Genomic DNA, 20905 nt, shown 5'->3' on the forward strand with positions numbered 1-20905 from the left:
CCGAAGAGCACCCTGGGAACCATTACATGGATCGAATCCCGGCGGGCCGGCAGACCGTAGGACAGGGCTCGAAATTCGAGCCATCAGTGGGAAGCGGGAGCTCAGGGATCCCACCCTCATATGACTTAATTAGAAGGTCCCGGAGAGCCCCTTGCCTTTCTGGCGGAGATATCCATTGCGACTTCGTAAGGCCTCACCTAAAGACTCGCACCCGTGGCTGGCCCCTCTTGTGCCCAGGGGCACCTGCTTCCGGTGTACTCCGAATAAGTCCCTTGTCTCAGCTTGGCGCTAAGTAACACGCGTCAGTTAGCGACAGATAGTAACACTTGCACCCTCTCTTTTCTTTTCATTCCCTTGTCCCGGAGTACTCGCTCCTGCTTTTGTCTGACGTTTGTTTTACTGCTCGGTGGCTGTGTGCACCATGAAAGCATTGCGCGACCATTATTCTTTCTCCATTCAACGTAGAGGTAATTTGAACAGAAGGCGTTCAGGGGTTCCCTCACGGTATGGGCTCGTTACCGCTGCAGGTTCACGACAGTGAACGTGGAGAATACATTTAGTGCAGGCTCTAATTTCTTCGGCTTCAATCTGCAAAATCTAACGCACCCTGTCCGAGGCACCCGCAAATGTATACCTTTTTATAGCAGTGCTTTTATGTTGTTGCGTTCGCCGCTACATTGGGCAAATATCCCTGATCGCGCAGCTCTTCCCCCAACAGTTTCATAGGTTGGGGCAGGCTCCTGTTTCCGTTCTCGTATAAAAGGATGCTACGCCGGCTTCTCAAAAGGTTTTTTTTTTTTTGAAAGCTATATGCGAGTACTTTGGCTGCATGCAATGACTATTTGTGTTGCGTACTCCCTAATGAATTTCACATTTTTTCCCTAGTAGATCGCTGTACCCATATGCAACCACTCAAGTAGAAAGAAATTCTTTACAACTGAGAACACACTACCTTAGCATACGCGTGCTCATGAACTGAATTGGATTCAGATACGAAAACACTGAAACTGCCTTGGCTCTGTATCGTTTAGCTAAACCCTAATTCAGGTGTTCATATGTACAGGGATAAACGTTTATTTAGGTAATACGAGAAGGCTCGAAGGAGGTGTACAGTGTTTATTGTGAAAAAAGATCCAACGTTATCTTCCGGCCGGCTCCCTAGTAGTCGGAACCAGTTGCGCAGCCCTGCATCGGGGCTACTCTGGTCCTAAAAACACGTTGTTGGCAGCGCAGTTATGACGCGATTTCATAAAAAAAAGCTGAGCCGGATATCCCAGCCGCCACTTCCGTCTGCTTATTGCCGCTATAGGTCCGCGAGTCGTCCCATAAGTACTTAATTAAAAGCGATACCACCAACAATAAAACAATATAGGCACAGGCAACTGTGACAACGGAACATGGGTTTCATGCGTAGCACACAAGCATGCTTCTGACTTGACCATATAAGAGATTTCAAAGCTCAGATAACTATGTAAAAAGCTTCCTTTGTATACGGAGATAACTCCCACGAAGTTTCAATCCTAATCGTTCAGTTACTTCAGTATAACACATTTTAGATCAATTTTAACCTTTTAACACCGCAGACAGCTCAGAACGGATACCCTTACGACATCATAATCAGCATGACGCCATCTGGTCCTCGCTACTAGCTGCCGACGTCAGGGCTCCCGCGACGTAGCCAAAGCTCTGGCTGCTGTTGGCGCGCCGTGCTTCGCCTTGTGCATCAGGTCACAGTTTTGGGACTGACGTCATGCTGCCCGGGCGCGTGCGCCCACGTGGACGTCTGGTCGCATGCGACCACGGCCGTAGTCGCACCACGGCCGGTCTGGACGCGGCCTGGTGTTTTAGGCTATATTATTAACCGTATTAACCAGTTTTAGAATGGCAAGAATGCTGCGGTTACAACTTACCAAGTGCTGACCCAGCTATTTACTGATATATGTTTCGCTAAATCACAAACTCAGTCACGGAACACGCAGCGCAACAAAATGCATGAAGTGCAGCCGGAAAAACCTGGCTATTTCCCTGACCGGTTTGCCGCAGCTCTTGTGGATATTATTAATTTCGCATGAGCGGAGTATACACTGTTTCCTGTCAGGGGAAATGACGGTTCAAATAGTAAGCTTACCGGCAATCTTGCTTCCGTGCTGATCCATCCTTCCAGCCAGCCGGAGCCGCAAAACTCCCGCAGGAAACTTCTTGTTTCATCATAATCACTAGTCAACGCACACGTCCCAGAAATATGCCCTCTACGTTACTCCTCGCCTGCAGTCTCCTCCATCACCACTGTGGCTGACGCAAAAACAAACCTCACTCGCACTGCAGCCCCCGAAGCGGAGAATTTTTGTTGTGACCAACTTGCCTACCAACATCTGGCATGAAAATCGTTAACCTAACCAGTTTTCACCTATTGAAGGATCCAGACAGCCGTAAGTTCTTTTCACCACAGTTCAGACGGCTGCGAATGCCGATGGAAATTGCGGAGCACCACCACGGATATCAATCTTCGTTTAGTCCGAAGGGAACGGCCTGAGTCACGATTCTGTCACTGCTACACCTATCTGCACAACTCGCACACCCATCGAGGAAGGTATGCCCAACAGTTTACACGACGCTCCCTTCAGGCAACTGCATAAAACGGCATGAAATCCAGGCACGGGAACGAGGGTACTCCTAGCGTCCCGGACGCACGGCAGCTCAAGCATCGTCTGCAAAGCAAAGGCTCGCAGAAGATCCGTCACTCGTCTGTCTAGAGAGATGTGACGAGGTGCTTTTTGCGCGGCGGGCGACGCGCTAGCACCGGCTTCGGGGAGAAAGCGCAACTTCACCGCGTCATGGTGTCGCCGGCTTTGTCGCAGGGACCTCGCGAGCGCTTGCATGTTAAAACGTTTGAAAACACTGCAAGCAACAAACTTCTCGTCGTAACGAAGAACAAATGAATGGCTCTTGGCCCGCGTTAGAGAAAATCCCAAATACAGTGATGAAGAACGACGGACAAAAAAATAAATAAATAGCGGCATCGCTGCATGACGATGACAGCCGTCGTGTACGATGCTTACCGATAGCTAAACAGCGCTAAACAACTTCTATGCTAAGGAATAATCGCAGCTGAACTGTGTTCATTAAGTTCAGTACCCGAAGCAGTAGCTCAGTGGCTAAGGCTTTGAGCACGTTGCCGAGCCCAAGGACGTCGATTTGATTCCGGCCGCTGCGGCCATTTTCTGATGGCGGCAAAAAACGAGAACGCCCATGTGTCGAGATACGGCGAAATGTCTATTTGCCGCAAAGTGCGTTCTCGTGAACAATCCTGCTAACGGACCACGACAAGAAGAAATGCATACGAACGAGCGACATACAGCTTCGCTGTAAAAAATTACTTCACTACCAGCAATTTCTCAACTAAAAATTGTGGCAAGAAATCTTGAATAAGGCAAGACAATCAATTATAACACATATCAAAATCTATTGAACGTAATAAATAAAATAACAGGTTTTTATTGTTTTAAATGCAGAGCATTTCTTAGCCTCGCCTCTTCCTGCGTCGGACGGTGTCAACAGTTCCGCGTCCGCAGCAGGTGCGCCTCTCCTTCCCTCCTCTCTCTCAACAGCAGCTGGCGCGCGCATGCGTCGTAGTCAGCCCGTTCGCTCCGTCGCGGTCTCGGCGTAACAGGTGCGTGATAGCAGCGCGGTGGGGAGTGGAAGGGCGCGCGCTGCTTGCGCATGCGCGCTCTCCCCCCCGTACTGCTCTCCCTCTACTGCGCGCGCTGCAAATATAGCGGCTAGCGGTCGCTCGTGTTTCAGTCACTGCGTTGCTCCTTCCTTCCTTGGTTGACGCTCGTGCCCACGTTTACTCGTGTCTGTTACTCCAGCATCACGGAAGAAGCGATGGAAGCAACACTGCCTTCAATCAGTACTGAGGCCCCAATGCTCTGCATTTACTCGTGTTCCCCTCGCGGGAAGGCGCGGGAATTTTTTTTTTTTAATACAGACTTTCGGAGCGAGGACACATCAGCACACGGACAGTTCGACATCCGGACGTTTCACTGCATGCCGGGTGATTTCGATACGAAGAGAGATTCTTGCGTGCCAATTATTGACTAAAAAAAAGATAAAAAGATAAAACAAAGTGATCTGTTGAAATCAATTACAGGTTTGTCGGTGCTCTCATTGTTGTTTTATTACGCAAAATCACAAATGGACTCAAATCTTGGAAACGATTTCTACTGTTATGATGTGTTAAGGATGGTTCGTCGATCCCATTTTTTGATTGATTTTTCTTTAAAATCTCTAACATCGACTTAATTAGCGTTCCCCATGTCTTGCCGCCGATGAGTTTGAGTACATGCACCACTGAAGACAGCCTCTCCTTTATAAAATTCTCCAAGAAAGGTCTCTTTAGACAACTACGCCGAACACTTATGATTTCTCACACAGGATATCATTTCTCCATTAATATACAAAGAGTATGCGTACATAGGCTTTCGTGTATAAGCGATCACTGCGCATTAGCTGCTGGACATTTCCAACGCCTGTCTATGCAGATGCCCGCTCCAACTTTTCTCAATTCTCTGCTTTCTCTTTGTTGCCCATTTTCCCTTTCCCGCGAGCAGGATAGCAAACTAGGCTCTAGCCGGGTTAATTTTCATGCCTTCCTTCTAGCGCCTTGTTTCCTTCCTTCCTTCTTCAAAATCTCGAAGAGCAATTATTGTCTATGTCTGTGCTCTTACTATGCTTAATTTACGCATAATTATTATTGCGCATAGTTTGGCAAATGATTTTTCCAATAAATACTTATTGAGGATCGTTTCTCGATCCCTTTAATTAATTACTGTGCTCGCAAATTTGCTTTAAACATCATCTTAAATATTTTGTGAGTGTCAACGTTCTTTTTTACAGAAGGATATAATGTGGGCTTAAGTGGTATAAATGAGCCGTGATCAGCGTCAGCCGGTGCCACTCACGAGAGCGACTCACGGCTCACGAGTGGTGAATGGCGCTTACACTCGTGAGTGGTGAGCGGGGCTCGCCGCGAGTGGCGCCCACACGCAAACAGTGAATGGGGCTCACCGCGGGTATCGCTCACACTTACGTGCACTCGCAGGAACGAAACGATAGTGAGGCTCACTCCCCGCTCACCTGTGAGTGGTGAATGGGTGGTGTGTGAGTGCACTCGTGAGTGAGCTTGCCGACCCGTGCTGTAAGCAACATAAACGGTCACTGCGGGTTACACTGATCAGGTATTGAAGAACCAAACCCGTCGTGGACGCTTCTGGCTGCTTCGCGCTTCTCGCTCGTCTAAAGCAAATGAAAAATCCGAGATGCTTCAACGGACACGTGAAAAAAATAAGTGCCCTTCCACTCTGTGAAGTAGGATGACCTGCGAAGCTGGACTCAGTACACGAAATGCACGAACGAAACACAAACAGACATGTTTGTTTGTAATTTGCGATCGAGCAACTAGCGCTGAGCCCAATGAAACTTTGATGGAGTCGAGATTTATTCTTGTGTACAAACATAGAGCTGTCTCTTTTTTTTTTTTCGCGTTGTAGGCATCTTAGTGTCTGCGTAACAGACCAACCCAATCCGCTCCACCACTGAGGACACCAGAAAGTTCGCATTGAGGCGGTGGACGTACCCCCATGAAAATGGATTTTGATTTTTAATAAAGCTTGTGTTGAGGTTCTATAGAGTTAATAAAAAGTCAATTAAAACCATACTTTATGGACTGAAGTCTTGAGGAAGTCAATAAGCCTTCTATTGCACAAACTGAACCAAAATTTTATTGGCTTCAGGAGATTCAGTTTTAATACACTTCATATTGCGTTTCTAGAGAGTGAACCAAACTCCCATTTGAAAACCTACGGCCAATAAAACATCAATAAACTTTTTATTGCAAAAATACCACATGATTTTTATTACCTGGGATATAATGAGTTTTAACATACTCTGTATTGCCTTCGTATAGGGTTTATCAAACTCCTAATTTGTGGGCTGTGGTCATTAGACAGGCAATAAACTTATTATTATCCACACGCAACAGAAAACCTTGTAGCCTTCATTATGTTGAGTTTCAATAGATGCTGTATTGTGTTTCTATTGCTCACCCATGGAGGTCTGGTAGTTTATCAGTGCACATAGGCGGGTGCTATTCCGCCGCGTGCCCCGCCACATGAACCGAGACCGCGCGATGGACGGCCCGTCACTTCGTCTTGGGAGCACTTGGGAGCAGTGGCGCCCAGGGTGACGGACATCACTGCCGGTCAGTGCGAGCCCCTAAAAAGCTCCGCTCTTAAGACTTGCCAGAGAACCTGACTCACAGGCAACAGGACATTACGACTGTACTCAATAAGAATTTTATAGAAAGCTAATTGAGTTAAATTTAATAAAAGTTCACCAGAAAATCTATCTAAACTTAGCTTATATGCAACAGGATGTTATGAGTGGGCACAATAAGAATTTTATGAAAACTTAATTCAGATAAATTTAATAAAAACCCGCCAGAAACTATTCAAACCTGACACACGAAACAGGATGTTACGATATAGTCAATAAGAATTTTAAGAAAGCTAATTGAGGTAAATTTGATAAAAACTCATCAAAAATTCTATTCAAGCTTTAATCACACACAACAGGGTATTACGACTATGCACAATAATAATTTTATAGACAACTAATTGAGATAAATAAATAAAAACTCGTCAGAAAGTGTATTCAAGCCCGACTCACACGCAACAGGCTGTTACGACTATACTAACTAAGAATTGTATAAATAGCTTATTACACAAATTTATAAATACCCCACAAGAAACTCATAACAAACTACGTTCAGAACCGGTAAGGTGTCTTGACTTGGCTGTATAGACTTTAGTTAAAACTCTGTGGCCAATTTGTGACCGAAAGTCAATAGAAGTATTCCATAAAACGTTAACAAAGAGTTTATATGATGCGAATCAGCAATCTGTATAACAAGTTTATTAAATCTCGGTGAGAATTTTTATGAGGGACGTACACGCTTAAACCTCCCGCCAGCACAACGGACATATCATCACTGAGGGCATGAAATCTATAGGTGTCTTCGATTTGGCTGCACTTTCTGCCCTCATTTAGGTAGTGCAGCACTCGCCTCATAGATTTTCGAGTGCAGCGCGCGGCGCCAGCACATTTCTATTCGATTTACCGACGGTGCCGAGAGTGCAGGATGAGTTCACGGCTTTCCCTGCACTTCCCAGGGAGGAGGTGCAGAAGAAGTCGACATAATGCTTCGCAGTAAAATTTGTCAAGCAAAATTACAATGACATGCAAGCCCTAAATTTTGTCAAACAAGCACGCGGAGCGGCCGCCGAGCCTTCCCAATGTTTCCGCAAGCCAATCCAGCCATTCGCTGAGTGATTACGTCGCCAATCAGAGGCGGGAACGAAGCGTGGCGTCTCTCCTTCCGGCGAAGGCAGGCGCTTTGGAATAAAAACGCCATTGGCGCACAACTGGGGTGCATTCCGACTTTATATTCGGAATCACTCGAAACGTAGCCTCTAGCTCCCTTTTAAAGCAAAGCTTTTTACCTCTACCTCTCAAGGGTTCTTTCGCGACCGTTGGTGTCACCAGAAAACTCCAGCGAACAAATAAAAGAATTTCTGGCACCACCGGGAATCGAACCTGGAACTAATAGACTAACAAAGCAAGAGCATGTTGTCTTACCGATTTAGCTACGAGCCCACGCGAACATGGGAAGACAGGTGGTGTATTCACCAAGCACATCTACGGGTTTACCCCCTGCGTTCTCGCTGAATGCCACGTGAAAGCATCACGCGACCACTCACGCCCGTCTAGCGGCCCTGTGCGCACCTTGCTCATGTGCTAAGAGTTACAAAAATTAAAGGAAGCTCACACCAATGCATGGCATCTCACTTCTAGTACGCCAATGTGCTAAAGCCTGTGGCCTCCAGTGTTCACGTAAAAATTCACAGCTCCTTGTCGTCCGCCCTCACGCCAAACCAAGGAATACATTCAAATACTCCTTGATGGCCAGGCCATCACTCCAAGCCCCAGCATCAAGATCCTGGGCCTACATCTCCAGGCTAACACCAAGAGTGACGTCTCCTTGCAGCACTTCAAAAGCAGCATTAATCAAATCATACACATGATCAGGCGAGTTGTCACCAAGAAGCGAGGCCTAACGGAATCCGGTACCTTTCGATTAATTGAAGCTTTTGTCCTCTCGAGAGTCACTTACGTCAAACCCCTGTCTTCTTCTCGACAAAGAAGACATAGAGATGCTTTATATAATGATTAGAAAGGTGGTCGAGCAGGCCATTGGTCTTCTCATGAGTGCGTCCACAAAGAGTCTGCTTAGCGCGGGGCTCTACAACACCGTGGAAGAGCTGATAGAGAGCCATCTTTCTATCCAGAAGCTCCGAACGAACAGAACTGCGGCGGGTTGCCACATCCATCCCCAGTTTGGCTGGGCCGCACAGAATGTCCCTCCGCTTGATGTACTCCTGGACTTTTGCCGATCGTGGCTACCTCCAGATCCAAACTCCTTGCTTGTGTCTCACTCAAGACCGAAGACATGACGGCAGCCGAAGAGGCAGCCATCGCCTTGGATCTCACTCAGCCAGGTGTTCGTAAGGTAGTCACCGATTCCCAACAAGCCTACCGGAATTACCAGTCGGGTTTGGTGTCCCGACCTGCACGGCGTGTGCTGAAAAACCACTACCCCAAATGGTTCCATTCAGCTCATCTAGACACCCGCTCACGCTTTCATTGACGGCTACAAATACGCCCACCCAACAAGCCTGCGCTTTTACCTCCCGTGCTATGGAGCTGCACGAGGACAGTCACCCGCTTGTCACGTTCAGGGAGATAACCCAGCATTATCGCGTTCTGAGACAGACCGTACCTTCGCCTTACCCTGACCTTTCCAGAGAACAACAAACTACCCTACGGCTCATACACCGGGCTCCTTCCCACAGCCTACGCGTCTTCACGTAATGTATCCGAATCGCTACGACGCTGAATGTAAATTTTGCTCAGAAGTAATAACACTCCGCCCCGTAATCGGGGTGTGCGACTTTAGCCCTGAGCACCCTCCTCTCTTTCCGTCAACTACCCAACAAGAGCAATGGGAGATGCTGCTCTCCAGGCCCTCTCTACCTACCCAGCTTCAGCGGGTGGACAGAACACAGGCCGCGCGGACTGCATATGGACCCCACAGAAGGAATCACTCCCCAGGGCTACACTCTGGGCCGTTCAGAAATCTGAACAGAAGTATTTCTTCCTCCTCCTCCTCCTTCTCCGCCGCAAATCTCGTCGCCTCCGTCCGCGGCGCAGAGACGGAGAAGTCAGATGGTCTAACACCGGGTTGGAGCTTACTTTATTTTATAAAAAACGTTTCCACTCTTGTGCTACACCAATACAACTCAACCAAACACCGTTCATGCATCATGCATTGATTTAACCTAACCAAGAATATCTCTTTGAAGTAATAAATGGTGTGGTTAAGTGCATTTAACTTTTCTCTGGTTTTACTATTTGTAGAGCGATGTGAGTGAATTTAAGTGACGTCGCATGGGTAATCGTTATGGATGCCGTTTACAGCTTTGCTTTCCAACCACATTCACGGGGTGGATTGGCGCGATTTTTTTTTTTCGGAAAGCATTAAAACTGATTTTAAAGAAAGTCATGCTTTGCCGCATTTATCATGGGTCTGTTCCGTGCATATCAGACTGAGTCTGTATTTTTCGAATTTCGAAATAAAGGTAAGCCACCCATAAATGAATCGAATGCTGCGTTTACATAATGTGTCAAATGAACGTGAGTAGAAGCGTAACGGGGATTTTAAGCATCCGTCTTCTACTTTCTTGATCGCGTATTTCTTTGGTAACATGGGAGTTGGTATAGCGCTCGATACCAAGCTCCTCGCTCCCGTTTCATTATTTGTCGTGAAAAGAACGGAGGAAGGCGGAAAGTATTGCTTAAGTAAGGCGGTGTATTTATAATAGATAAATATGACTTCCTATGTCAAAAGGCAGCAACCGATGTTATAAATTTGCTTTGTGAACCTGGCCCGCGGTCTTATATCAGTTTCAGTTGCAAGGCGTATCGTGATCTTGTAAAGAGAGAATAAAAATTGGCTGCCCTGGCTAAAACTATGTTTACTTTGTAGAATTGCAGGACGCCGACCTGGATGTGAGGAAACCGGTCATGGAGCGCGCCGAGGCCAGCTGCCTTGACTTGCAGAGCTTAGCGCAGCACGGAGGTGGCCACGGCTCGCTGCCAGCAGTGGGTTTTTCGACGTACTCAAGCAAAACCATCTCGGTGGCTAACAGCAGCAGCAACCACAGCGTCCACGACGCTTCATCGGACGATGGTAGCGGGCCCATCTCGCCGCGGATCCAGCATTCGTCTTTGCGCCACCCCGGCGCCTACCACGAGGACCGGTCCTCGGGCACCTCCCTAGTCATTGTGGACCCTCTGGAAGGCTCACGTCCAAAGATATGGTCCCTGGCACAGACCGCCACTTCGGACAGCCCCCCGGGTATGCGCCGGTCACCGGGCCCACCCCTCAACGATCGCTACGGTTTTCAGCAGAGACTAGTCAGCGAGGCAAACGTGGGTGCCAACGCTGGGTACTACCGCGACCTGCACACGGACCCGAGCTTCATGTCGACGACGCAGCCCCTGCACGGGCAGCTCGGCCACCAGAGTTCCAAGCAGGCCGCGTCGTGGATGAACGGCCACTCACCCATGACACCGTCATCGGCGCCTTCTGCGGGACATGCGGACGTTCTCAATCTGACCCCGGAAGGATCCCCAACTTCGTACGTGCTGGGCCGCCCCAGCATGGGCTGCATATCTCCGCAGCCGCCGCAGTCGGCAATCGGCCGAAGATTCGCCCTAGCGGAGGACAAGGATGCAAGGCATGACCAGTGCTTAGTGAAACCAGAAAACAGCGTGTACGAGCCGGCGGCGCATGACATAGCTGATGGGGCGAACTTTTGCCGGCGTCAACAGCAAGCACAGAACCTGATGTCGCTCCAAGGAAACTGCATCACGGAAGCGGCCACATCGGCGGCAGCGCTCGCGGCGTCTCGACTGCCGGTTCACTCGTCGTACATCACCTCCGGAGACAAGATAGAGAAAGGTACGAAACGGCTTCCTAATCTTCTCCGGATACAGTTCTTTTCACGGGGTGCAACAACGTTACTGCTTTCCGTATACTCACTCGAATATAGGCTGGCTCCTCGTAAGCTTAGAACTAACCTAAGACCCTGAACAATACTTTAGTGACTGTGGTGTCGTGTTTCTGATGGTCGGCTGCGTACTTCCGTTCACTATATGATGTCATTACTCACAATTAACTGAACTTTAGACAATAAGTCCTAGTAAATAACGTTTTACATATATTCGTAAATGAAATACGGTTTTCGGCAAGTATTAATAATATTATATTTGTTTGTCCCAGGGAGCCTTCTTAGTATGGTTGCACCAAGTTGCCGTACCCGGGCTCAATTAACAGTTTCGGAGACGTATAGTTATTTTGATCAATTGGTTTGTACGCTTCATTGGCATCGTAATGGTCTGTGTGTTTAACAGGTAGTGCCCCTAAGCCGAAATGGGCTCGGTACAAACTAAAATCACCATTCGGGATTATCCAGTACATAGGACACCGCAGCTCAGACAAAATACTAAACAAACCGCGTTTTGGGCGTTGTCCGGTCTTTTGCGGGCGCGGAATACTTTTTAAGGCAAGGTTCGGAGCAGATGCAAGGTTCTATTTCTTCTATTTTCTCTTGGGTGAATCCGGCTGCCCGCACTGCATTTATTCGAGCTTCGATCAAGAGAAGAGCTACGGGTTTAACAGCTATACGTTTTCTTCGTTGCCTACTGTATGGCAGAAGCGAATGCGCCTGCTGCGCCGCGACAGCACTTTCTCTCAAGGGTAGTCCGTTCTGTCGGGTGAAAGACAAAAAAAGGCGCCTCTTCAAAATGCGGCTGCAGCGATGAGACCGCGCACAGTGGTCTGCCTCGTTTAGAAAAATCGCTCGCGCAAGGGGGCCGAAGGCGTTACCCCACTTTTCACCTTAACTTTTCACCTCTAACCTGTGGATGCGCTAATGCCAGCGAGACACTCGGCTGTGCCGGCTAAAAGCATGTTTGGCGACTGCTCTGCGCTCGGGCGTTTCAGCAGCACTCCGGTGGGGGGATCGACCGGGAAAGAAGCGGGCCGCAACAGCCCGAAGAAGCAAGTGGTGCGCAGAGTGATCTCCTCGGGGACCCAAACACAAACTTTGTCTCCGAGCCTTTTCCGGCCGGCGCACTCAATTAAGGCGTCAAGCAGGTTACCCGGAAACCCATGCGCCGGGGGAGCGGAAGCCGAGGGCGGACCAAGCGGGCGGCAAAAACACGCGCCGCCAGCGGCTTTTTGGCGAGCGCGGGCCGTACGCGGCGGCTTCATTTAAATATTCAGAAGGAGCCCCCTGATGGGACTCCATTAATGGGGGCGGAGCCTGCAAATTAACGTCACCGGGCTTCCCCCTTCTTGCCACCGCGGTTGTTCCCTCGCAGCCTGCCTGCCACGCGACTGCTACGGGGGCAGCGCCGCCACTCGAGAGCGTCGGGGGGCCCTGCTCATAAGCGTGACTGACATCAAAGGCGCCTTTTATGCGCCTAATGACACCGAACAGAAACGCTGCGCCGCGCCAACCCCAAAGCATCAATTAGGCTTGGCTGGCCTCCTGCAGGCTGCACCCGAACCCTTTCAAGGGCGGCCCTAACCTACACCGCAAGCCAAGCCCGGGACGCTTGTCTCAGCTCCGGCCAGTTCACTACAGGCAGCAGGGCTTAGCTGGCCGCGAAAAGTTTGGGACCGTAGTTCGCCTTCTCGCAACATGCTTTCTAATGGCAGCCTGAGGCTTTTTCGTGAAGGCTCTCGCTCTCCGGTCATATTGATCATTATTGTGTAACTAAAAACTACAAACACATACTGTTAAAGCTGAGTGACAATCTGAGGAAATTCCACGCGCATGCAGTCAAACAGCTAATATTCATTCCGGGTGACGTACCGCCAGCATAGCCATGTCTTCTGAAGAAAAAAGGGAATGAGGGCCCTCAACAAACACCTGCCATTTTATGTCCGATTCCTTTACTTTCGCACCATTTCGGACGTGTTCCTTTTTGGCGTGCCACTTATTCAATCGGGAACCTTATACGGGGGGGGGGGGGGGGGCAGCAGCGAGCAAAGATAGCCGCGTATTATGCTGCCTGTTATATGTACCTGGATTCGACCTCGGTCCAGTATCCACGCTCGGAAAAGGAGTGTCCCCTACCAGCAGGTGTGTAAAGAGCATCAGTCGTAGTTTGAGAACAAGATGTGTGGGGTAAAATTTTCCTGCCACATAAGTCTAATTAGGGAGGGAGGGAGGGAGGGATGGAGGGAGCATTAAAACTGGGAAAATGGTATGGAATACAAGAAAAGAAAACTTCGAACAAGGTAGCGACCACGTTTGTTTCCAACGTTTCAGCAAGAGACTTTCCTTCGTCAGGGAAAGCCAATGGCATTTCGGGACTGGTGTAGCCGGAACCATCGTAATGCATTTTTGCAGAGCAGAAATATATGGCCCGAGGGATTCCGTAAGACACACATCAAGATACAGTCCTTATTGCCAGTGCTTGCTGCAAGCCGTCAGTAACGACGAGTTCCTGAATTATTTCAATCTCATTTTAGTTTAATAAATGCTCCGCCTTGGCGACGCCGTGAAGGACGAGGCATCCTCGTAGGGCACGTGTTTGGCGTGCACCTCGGATCAGCATGGAGTGCACATCCATGCTGTCCTCATAGGCCATCACGAGGCTGCCGACGCCGGGTACGAGTGCGCCTGGACTGACATCCTCCAAAGGACAGCGTCCTTGGAGGCGGCTTCTTCTCGACAATATTGTTACCAACTTCCCCTTATTCTGACTCCTGAACGACAAATGTGCCGGTGCTTTTGCTCGCCCCGCTGTGCTCGTCGTGCGTGATCGGCGAACAGTGCCCGCGGGCTCAGGTGCGCGCGCATTCTATGCACGCGGCGGCTGTTAATGTGGGAGAAGGCCCAAGGGGCCACCGTGACATCCAGAGAAAACACATTTTATTAAGCATTTGCTGATTTTCTTCGGGAAGAGGATACCCGTGAAAAGACATGAGCAGGGTGGCGACATCGGTAGCTCTTCTGACCAGGGTAGTTTGCACGCCTGGGCCCGGGCTACGTAGTCCCTCTTCCCACTGTTCCTCGGAGGTGATTAACGGAGAGTTATTTTGAGGGCCGGGGGTTAATTGGCGCAGTCATGGGAGGTTGTGGCCATTACTACATCAGAATAGACAATCCTGTTCAGCCCCCAGCGACTGCGAACCAACTGACCACGGCGGCGGTCAGACCTGTGACGCAGCAGAGGGTGCTAGGAATCCGTGGATCTGGACAGAGCGCTTTTAGAATCTGACACCGGCAACGTTTAACACGAGAACTTTATCTTGGGAGGCGAGTCTAGAGGTGCTGTTCAAGGAATTAGAGGGCATTAAATGGGATGTAATAGGGCTGGGTGGGTTTAGGAGGACTGGTGAAACCTCTGCAGTGCTGAGAAATGGGCACGTCGTATGTTACCGTGGTCTAGTGGACAAGAGAAAACTGGGAGTGGTATTTCTAGTCAATAAAAGCATAACTTGTAACATTGACGAATACTATAGTATTAACTAAAGGGTGTCGGGTCTTGTATTTAGGCTTAATAACAGGTGCAAATTCAAGGCAATACAGGGCTACGCGCCTACATCCAGCCATGGCGACCAGCTAGTTGAATGCTTCTATGAGCATGTGGAATCGACAATGGCTAAAGTAAAGACGCAGTATACCATAGTTATGGGAGATTTCAATGCTAAAGTAGGCAAGAAGCAGGCTGGAGACAAGGGAGTCGGGAATCATAGGTTGTAGTTATAACGGAGGAACTTATTAGTGGAGTTCGCAGCACGGAATAATCTGCGCATCATGAATACCTTCTTCCGCAAACGCGAGAGCCCGAAGTGGACGTGGAGGAGCCCGAGTAGGGAGCATAAAAATGAAATATTCTTCATACTATGCGATGACCCTGGCGTCGTGCAGGATGTCGGAGTGCTCGGAAGGGTGATGTGTAGTGATCACAGGATGGTAAGACCTCGAATTAGGCTAGATTTGAAAAGGAACCGGACAAGCTAGAACGATAGAAGCCGATCAATGAGCTAACAGTAAGACGGAAAGTTGAAGAATTTAGGACCGCTTTGCAGAACCGATATTCAGCTTTAACCGAGGAAGCAGAGTTTACGACACAGTAAGCGAGCGGAAATCTTACACCCATTATCACGGAGTGCGCAGTAGAAGTCGGGGGAACGATGGCTAGGATACAGGTAAATGTTCCCCGGAGACGAACTATTTAATTAGGAAACGGAAAAGCATGACAGTCTCCACCCTAACTGACAGAACAGAACTAGCGGAGCCTTCGAAGTTAATCAATAAGCGTAAGACAGCTGACATACGGAAGTAGAATATGGAGAGGATCGAATACGCTGTAAAGAATGGAGGTAGTCAGAAAGCAGTGAAGAGGCGTCTTGGCGTGGGGAAAAATCAGATGTATGCACTTATCGACAAGCAAGGCAATCTCATCACAAATAGGGATAAAATAGTCACAGTAGCCGAGGAGTTCTATAGGGATCTGTACAGTAGCCGGGACATCCAGGACAATACCGAATGAGGAACTAGTTCAGAGAATGTAGACATCTTACCAGTAACGACAGAAGAAATAAAGAAGAGTTTGAAAGAAATGCAAGGGGGCAAAGCACCTGGTGAGGATCAGATAACAGCAGCCCCTTGAAGGATGGAGGGCACATTGTACTAGAAAAACTGGCAAACCTGTATACGCAATACTTAATGACCGCGAGTGTATTGGAATCTTGGTAGAACGCGAACATCATCCCAATCCATAAGAAAGGTGACAGGAAGGACTTGGAAAATTACAGGCCTATCAGCTTACTGTCAGTCGTCTACAAGGTACTTACCGAGGTAATCGCTAAAAGAATTTCTGACACTTAAGGTTTCCGCCAACCTAACGAACAAGCAGGTTTCCGTAAAGGCTACTCAACAATGTACCATATCCACACGATCAATCAGGTGATAGAGATATGCCCTGAGTATACTCAACCCCTATATGTAGCCTTCATATAGGTATTATGAGAAAGCACTTGACTCGGTCGAAACCTCGGCAGTCATGCAGGCATTGCGGCGTCAGGATGTACTATCGGCGTCAAATGAAACGCGAACACGAAAATATGAACCTGAACGCACAAATAGCGCGATTTCTTTCCATGCAAGGCAAAATGACGCGTGGCTTAGTTACAAAAACAAAGTTGGGAATAGGGGATTTCCAAATATACCAATAGCGTGCCATTATAAGAACCATACGAACAGTATTTTTCAATTTTGCACGTTCTGGTTGATATTTTCGTGTTCGCGTTTCATTTGACGCCGATAGTACACGAGCATTACGTAAGAATACGAGAGGATATCTACAATGAGTTCACAGCTACCATAGTCCTGCATAAGGAGAGCAATAAAATACCTATAAGGATGGGCGTCAGACAAGGAGACACAATCTCTCCAATGTTATTCACGGCATGTTTACAAGAGGTATTCAGAACATTGGATTGGGAACAGATGGGCGTAAGGGTTAATGGAGTTATCAGTAACCTCAGATTTGCTGATGACATTGCCTCGCTAATTAACTCGTAGGACAAATTGCAAAGCATGCTTACCGCACTGGACCAACAGAGTAGAACCGTGGGCCTGAAAATTAATATGCAGAAAACTAAAGTAAGGATCAATAACCTCGGGAGAGCACAGCAGCTTGAGATAGGTGGCGAGCCAGTAGAAGTGGTAAGGGAATTTATCTACTTAGGCCAAGTAGTGACCCCGGATCCTAACCATGAGGCAAAGATAACTAGAAGGATAAGAATGGAGTGGAGTGCATTCGGCAGGCATTCTCAGATAATGAATGGCAGCCTTCCATTGTCCCTGTAGAGGAAAGTGTATAACAGCTGCACCTTGCCGGTACTCACCAACGGGGCATAAACTTGGAGGCTCACAAAGGGGGTTGAACTTACATTTAGGACGACTCAGCGAGTGTAGCGGGCCAAGGAACAAACGCGTGTTAAGGACATATTAGTAGATATTAAGAAGAAATGGGCGGGGGCAAGGCATCCGATGCGAAGGCAAGGTAACCTTTGGTCAAAGGGTAACAGAGTGGATCCATAGAGAAGTCAACCGTGGCAGTGGCGGCAGAAAGTTAGGTGCGTAAATGAGACAGAGCAGTTTGCGGGATAAATTGGTCGCAGTTAGCACAGGACCGGTATAATTGGAGATCTATGGGGGAGGCATTTGCCTGTCAGTGGACGTAGACAGGCTGATGATGATGATGCCGACGATGATGATGACGATGATTTTGATGGCAGGCCCACATTATGCGAGGTAGATTGGCTGGGGCGCCGCACAGGGGGCAATGAGTGGTGGGGTATTCTGACAGGTGAATATGTGTTAGCTTTACGGAGTTAGGGGAGACATTTGTTTGCGGGAGGCGCCATACGTGGGCTTGCTCATTTGTTAGTTTGTTGCCTGCCGGAGGGTAGACCTGGTGGGAGAGTATTTCGGTTTAAAATATTGAGTCACCTTTCACTCGGTAAATAAAGGAAAAACGACTAGTATTTCGTTGATGAGGGAAATAAATATGAAGCCCATGTTTGTCGTGTATTTTCAGACGTGTCAACTTAAGCATTGTCTATGGTTTGTGGCCTTCTGCAGTGACGGGAAAGCTTGGATCTCCGCATGTGCAAGCCACGGGCCTTGCTGCCGGAAACTCGGGCGCATGCATGTCCACCAGCACGGCGTTCAAGCCTGTTTCGAAGAGGTGAGTCAGGGAGGGAGGGCAACCTGGTTGTTTCCTTGGAAATACAACGTTTGCTACCATCACCGGTGCGTAAGCTCACGAACGCCTCTCTTCACAACAAAAGAACGAACGAACAATAAAGCGATAACTGTCATAAAATAAGGACAACAGTTTTAAAATAAGGAACAGACAACAGTTTTATTACTCCGCGCTTTTCCAGCTAGTGCACCTAAAAGGGACTCAACCTTTCATTTCACATTACTCGATTGATCTGTTTCATTTCGCTTCTCTCAGGGCCGTGGGGCGCGACACAAAGTAGGGGCACATGACACAGAAGCAACCACTAAGGAACAACAGCAAGGCAGTTACTAAAAATGATTCCATACGGCGAATCGACATGCAGCCCCTTTTTATACTGAGCCAGTTATTCTGAGACCTGAGAAAACTGTTATTTTTTTCTTGTAAGTTGGCACAAAATCATAAATAGCAGCCCAGAGCTAGAAAACAAACTGCAAAGTCGTCAACTCATTTTTTTTTTCTTTGACGCAGTGACGTCAAGTCCATCTGACAAGAAGAGACCGGAACGAACACCGCCTTCTGGCTTCAGGACGACTTCAAGACCAGTGTTCCCCGTGAAAGCTTCTAGAAGCGGGTGCAAAAATCCCAAAGCGACCAGGCGCCCAAACTATGTGCATGCCAGCTATGCGTCCGCAAAGAAGTAGATCAGTGCCGCGCCAGGACTGCTGCGTGCGGGAACATCGCCGGCCGACCTGCACTGCAGACCGAGCACCGGCTGTGCGCGATGCGGGGCCTCGTGTGTGGGACGTTCGCGCAATTCGTTCGAGCAGTGTCAGCTCAACCACGTGTCGTCGTCTCACCGGACGCCCACCGACACTGTAAAAATACGTGCCCGGAAGGAAGTCGGCAGCCCTCGACGCGCATAGAACGAGTCCATACCTGCACCCGTGGCGGAAGTCTAATGTTGTGTTGGTGTGCTGGAACAGTAAGGTCTTCTAGAGGTTATGTGGTTGGGGCCGCTCTCACTGGCCGCTCTCCCGGAACTTTCAACGTCGACTTCGGACAAGTGTGATACACCTGCTTGACGTGCTTTCAAGCTTTCGTACGCGCCCCTGACTGTTCTTTTTTTCTTATTTTTTGCAACTCACAACACGCCACTCCAGACGCGTCGACTGTCATGTACGGGATCCTTACGTTGATACTGTGAAAAAGCCGATACTTTGTTCTGTTCTTTCTTCGTTCTATCCGTTCTTTTACCGCGTTTTAAGTTTACCTGTTATGCAAGTGTTTCGGCTCCATAGGTATAAATGCATCAAATCCAAACTGCGCGCGAGCACAACTGGCGATCATTAGGTTACAGAACGCATCTTTCGAATATATATATATATATATATATACATATATAAATATACATAATGTTGCTTTTGCAGTTAAAAGTTGATGTCTTATGCGTAGGTCTGGCATTTTGTACATAATATACACACCTACTGGCCGTATTAAACCTACTACGCTGTTGTACATACATGTATTTTGCGGGTGATGCTCTAAACAAATGTGTTACATAATTCGCTAATGTTCTCACGTTTTGACTGAAATTTTATTGTTTAATTGCACTTTTTTGGAGGCAAGGGCATTAGCCAGTGATCTTAGCCCGCGTGCTCCCAGGACCACCGACCCTCCTGAGGCGACGACTTGAAATAGTTCCGAGCGCGGTAACGCGTCCGTGTTTGCCCTTACAATGCATAATACAGCTCACTAGAGCGCACTGCTGAGCCCGTTTCTCCTTACGGTGCTCTAAACATAGGCAGCATAAATTTGCATTGGATCAGTACAAAATCTTCTTGCTCAGGGGCATTAGTGCTAAACACAGCAAGGAAATGTGACGTGGACGAAGCTATGGCTTTTTTTTCCTATTGCTGTTCTTGATCTCCACATGGTAGTACCAAAGTCAAATGGCTGAACGTCACAGTTATTGTGTCCTTACTGCCATTTCTGTGCAATTCCCTTTCTTTTTGGGTTTCCTGAAGTACAACAGAGCGCTCGAAACACGCTTATATTGCCGTGGTATCATTTGTTGCATTCTGTGGCAGCGAGGTCTGTTATAAATATAAAGACGGATTATTTTACGCTTACCAGGACCTTGGAAACAATGAGATTCTGTTTGTCAGCACCAATGTAGAGTGATCGCGCTTACTGATGTCATAATTGCATCGAACGAGACGTTATGGTGAGCACGAGCACCCTCATTCAGGTGCGCAGGCGCGGTGTATACGTACCTCCATTTCCCCTCAGTTCGCCCAGTGGCAAAGCTGTCCAGCGCGTAACGCACTTCTGTGTGACATGCGAGGGAACCGGTAGAAAATGTATCTCGAGGCACCGATCACTCATTTAGCATTGTCTCCAGAGAACACTGAGGTGAACGGTCATTGAAAGACGAGCTTTAAGCGCCTTGATGGTTCGCGGAGGCACGAAAGACGACGATCACGTGCGAAACCAAAGAGAAATCGTGTTGCTTTTGCCCTTCGCATTCAACTCTGTCGCCTGCTCTGCGGTTTCCTAGTCACGACACAGCCACGCTTCATTTCTAGGCCTGCATGCACCACCTGCCTCACTGTTGGCGCCAAACTGGTGGTGTCACCGCGGCTGATGCTCACCTGTAGAGACAGACGGTGTGACATTTGCGATAGCGAATAAACGCAGAAATAAATTACTCTTGAGAGACCTCACGTGACTCCAATGAGTGCTTCTTATACACGTGCATGACATATGGGGAGAGGTGGTTTACAAGCTTTGCCAGCGCTGCAAACCTGTTGATCAAGGTTGACGGTTTAGTTGACTGGATGGCGCTGGGAAATGCACAGTCCATACAGTGCCCATACCCACATTCACGGCTTCATAAGCAGCGCTTTCAGAACAATGCCTTCGCACTGCTAAAGCATAGAAAACTTCC

At 48.4% G+C, this 20905-nt stretch overlaps 1 protein-coding gene across 2 annotated transcripts in view; it reads left to right on the forward strand.

The window, feature by feature from the left end:
• LOC144155684 (homeobox protein caupolican-like) overlaps positions 1-20681 on the forward strand; it is a 181379-nt gene extending 160698 nt beyond the window's left edge. For both annotated transcript variants that reach the window (XM_077687280.1, XM_077687281.1), the window contains exons 6-8: positions 10163-11140; positions 17853-17958; positions 18487-20681. In XM_077687280.1, coding sequence (XP_077543406.1) covers positions 10163-11140; positions 17853-17958; positions 18487-18505 — 1103 coding nt within the window. In that variant the 3' untranslated portion in view covers positions 18506-20681. The remainder of the gene's footprint in view (positions 1-10162; positions 11141-17852; positions 17959-18486) is intronic.
• Positions 20682-20905: the final 224 nt, after the last annotated feature.

This window comes from Haemaphysalis longicornis, unplaced genomic scaffold (assembly GCF_048455015.1).
Source record: "Haemaphysalis longicornis isolate Haplotype H1 unplaced genomic scaffold, Haemaphysalis longicornis Haplotype H1 scaffold_1, whole genome shotgun sequence".
NCBI lineage: Eukaryota > Metazoa > Arthropoda > Arachnida > Ixodida > Ixodidae > Haemaphysalis > Haemaphysalis longicornis.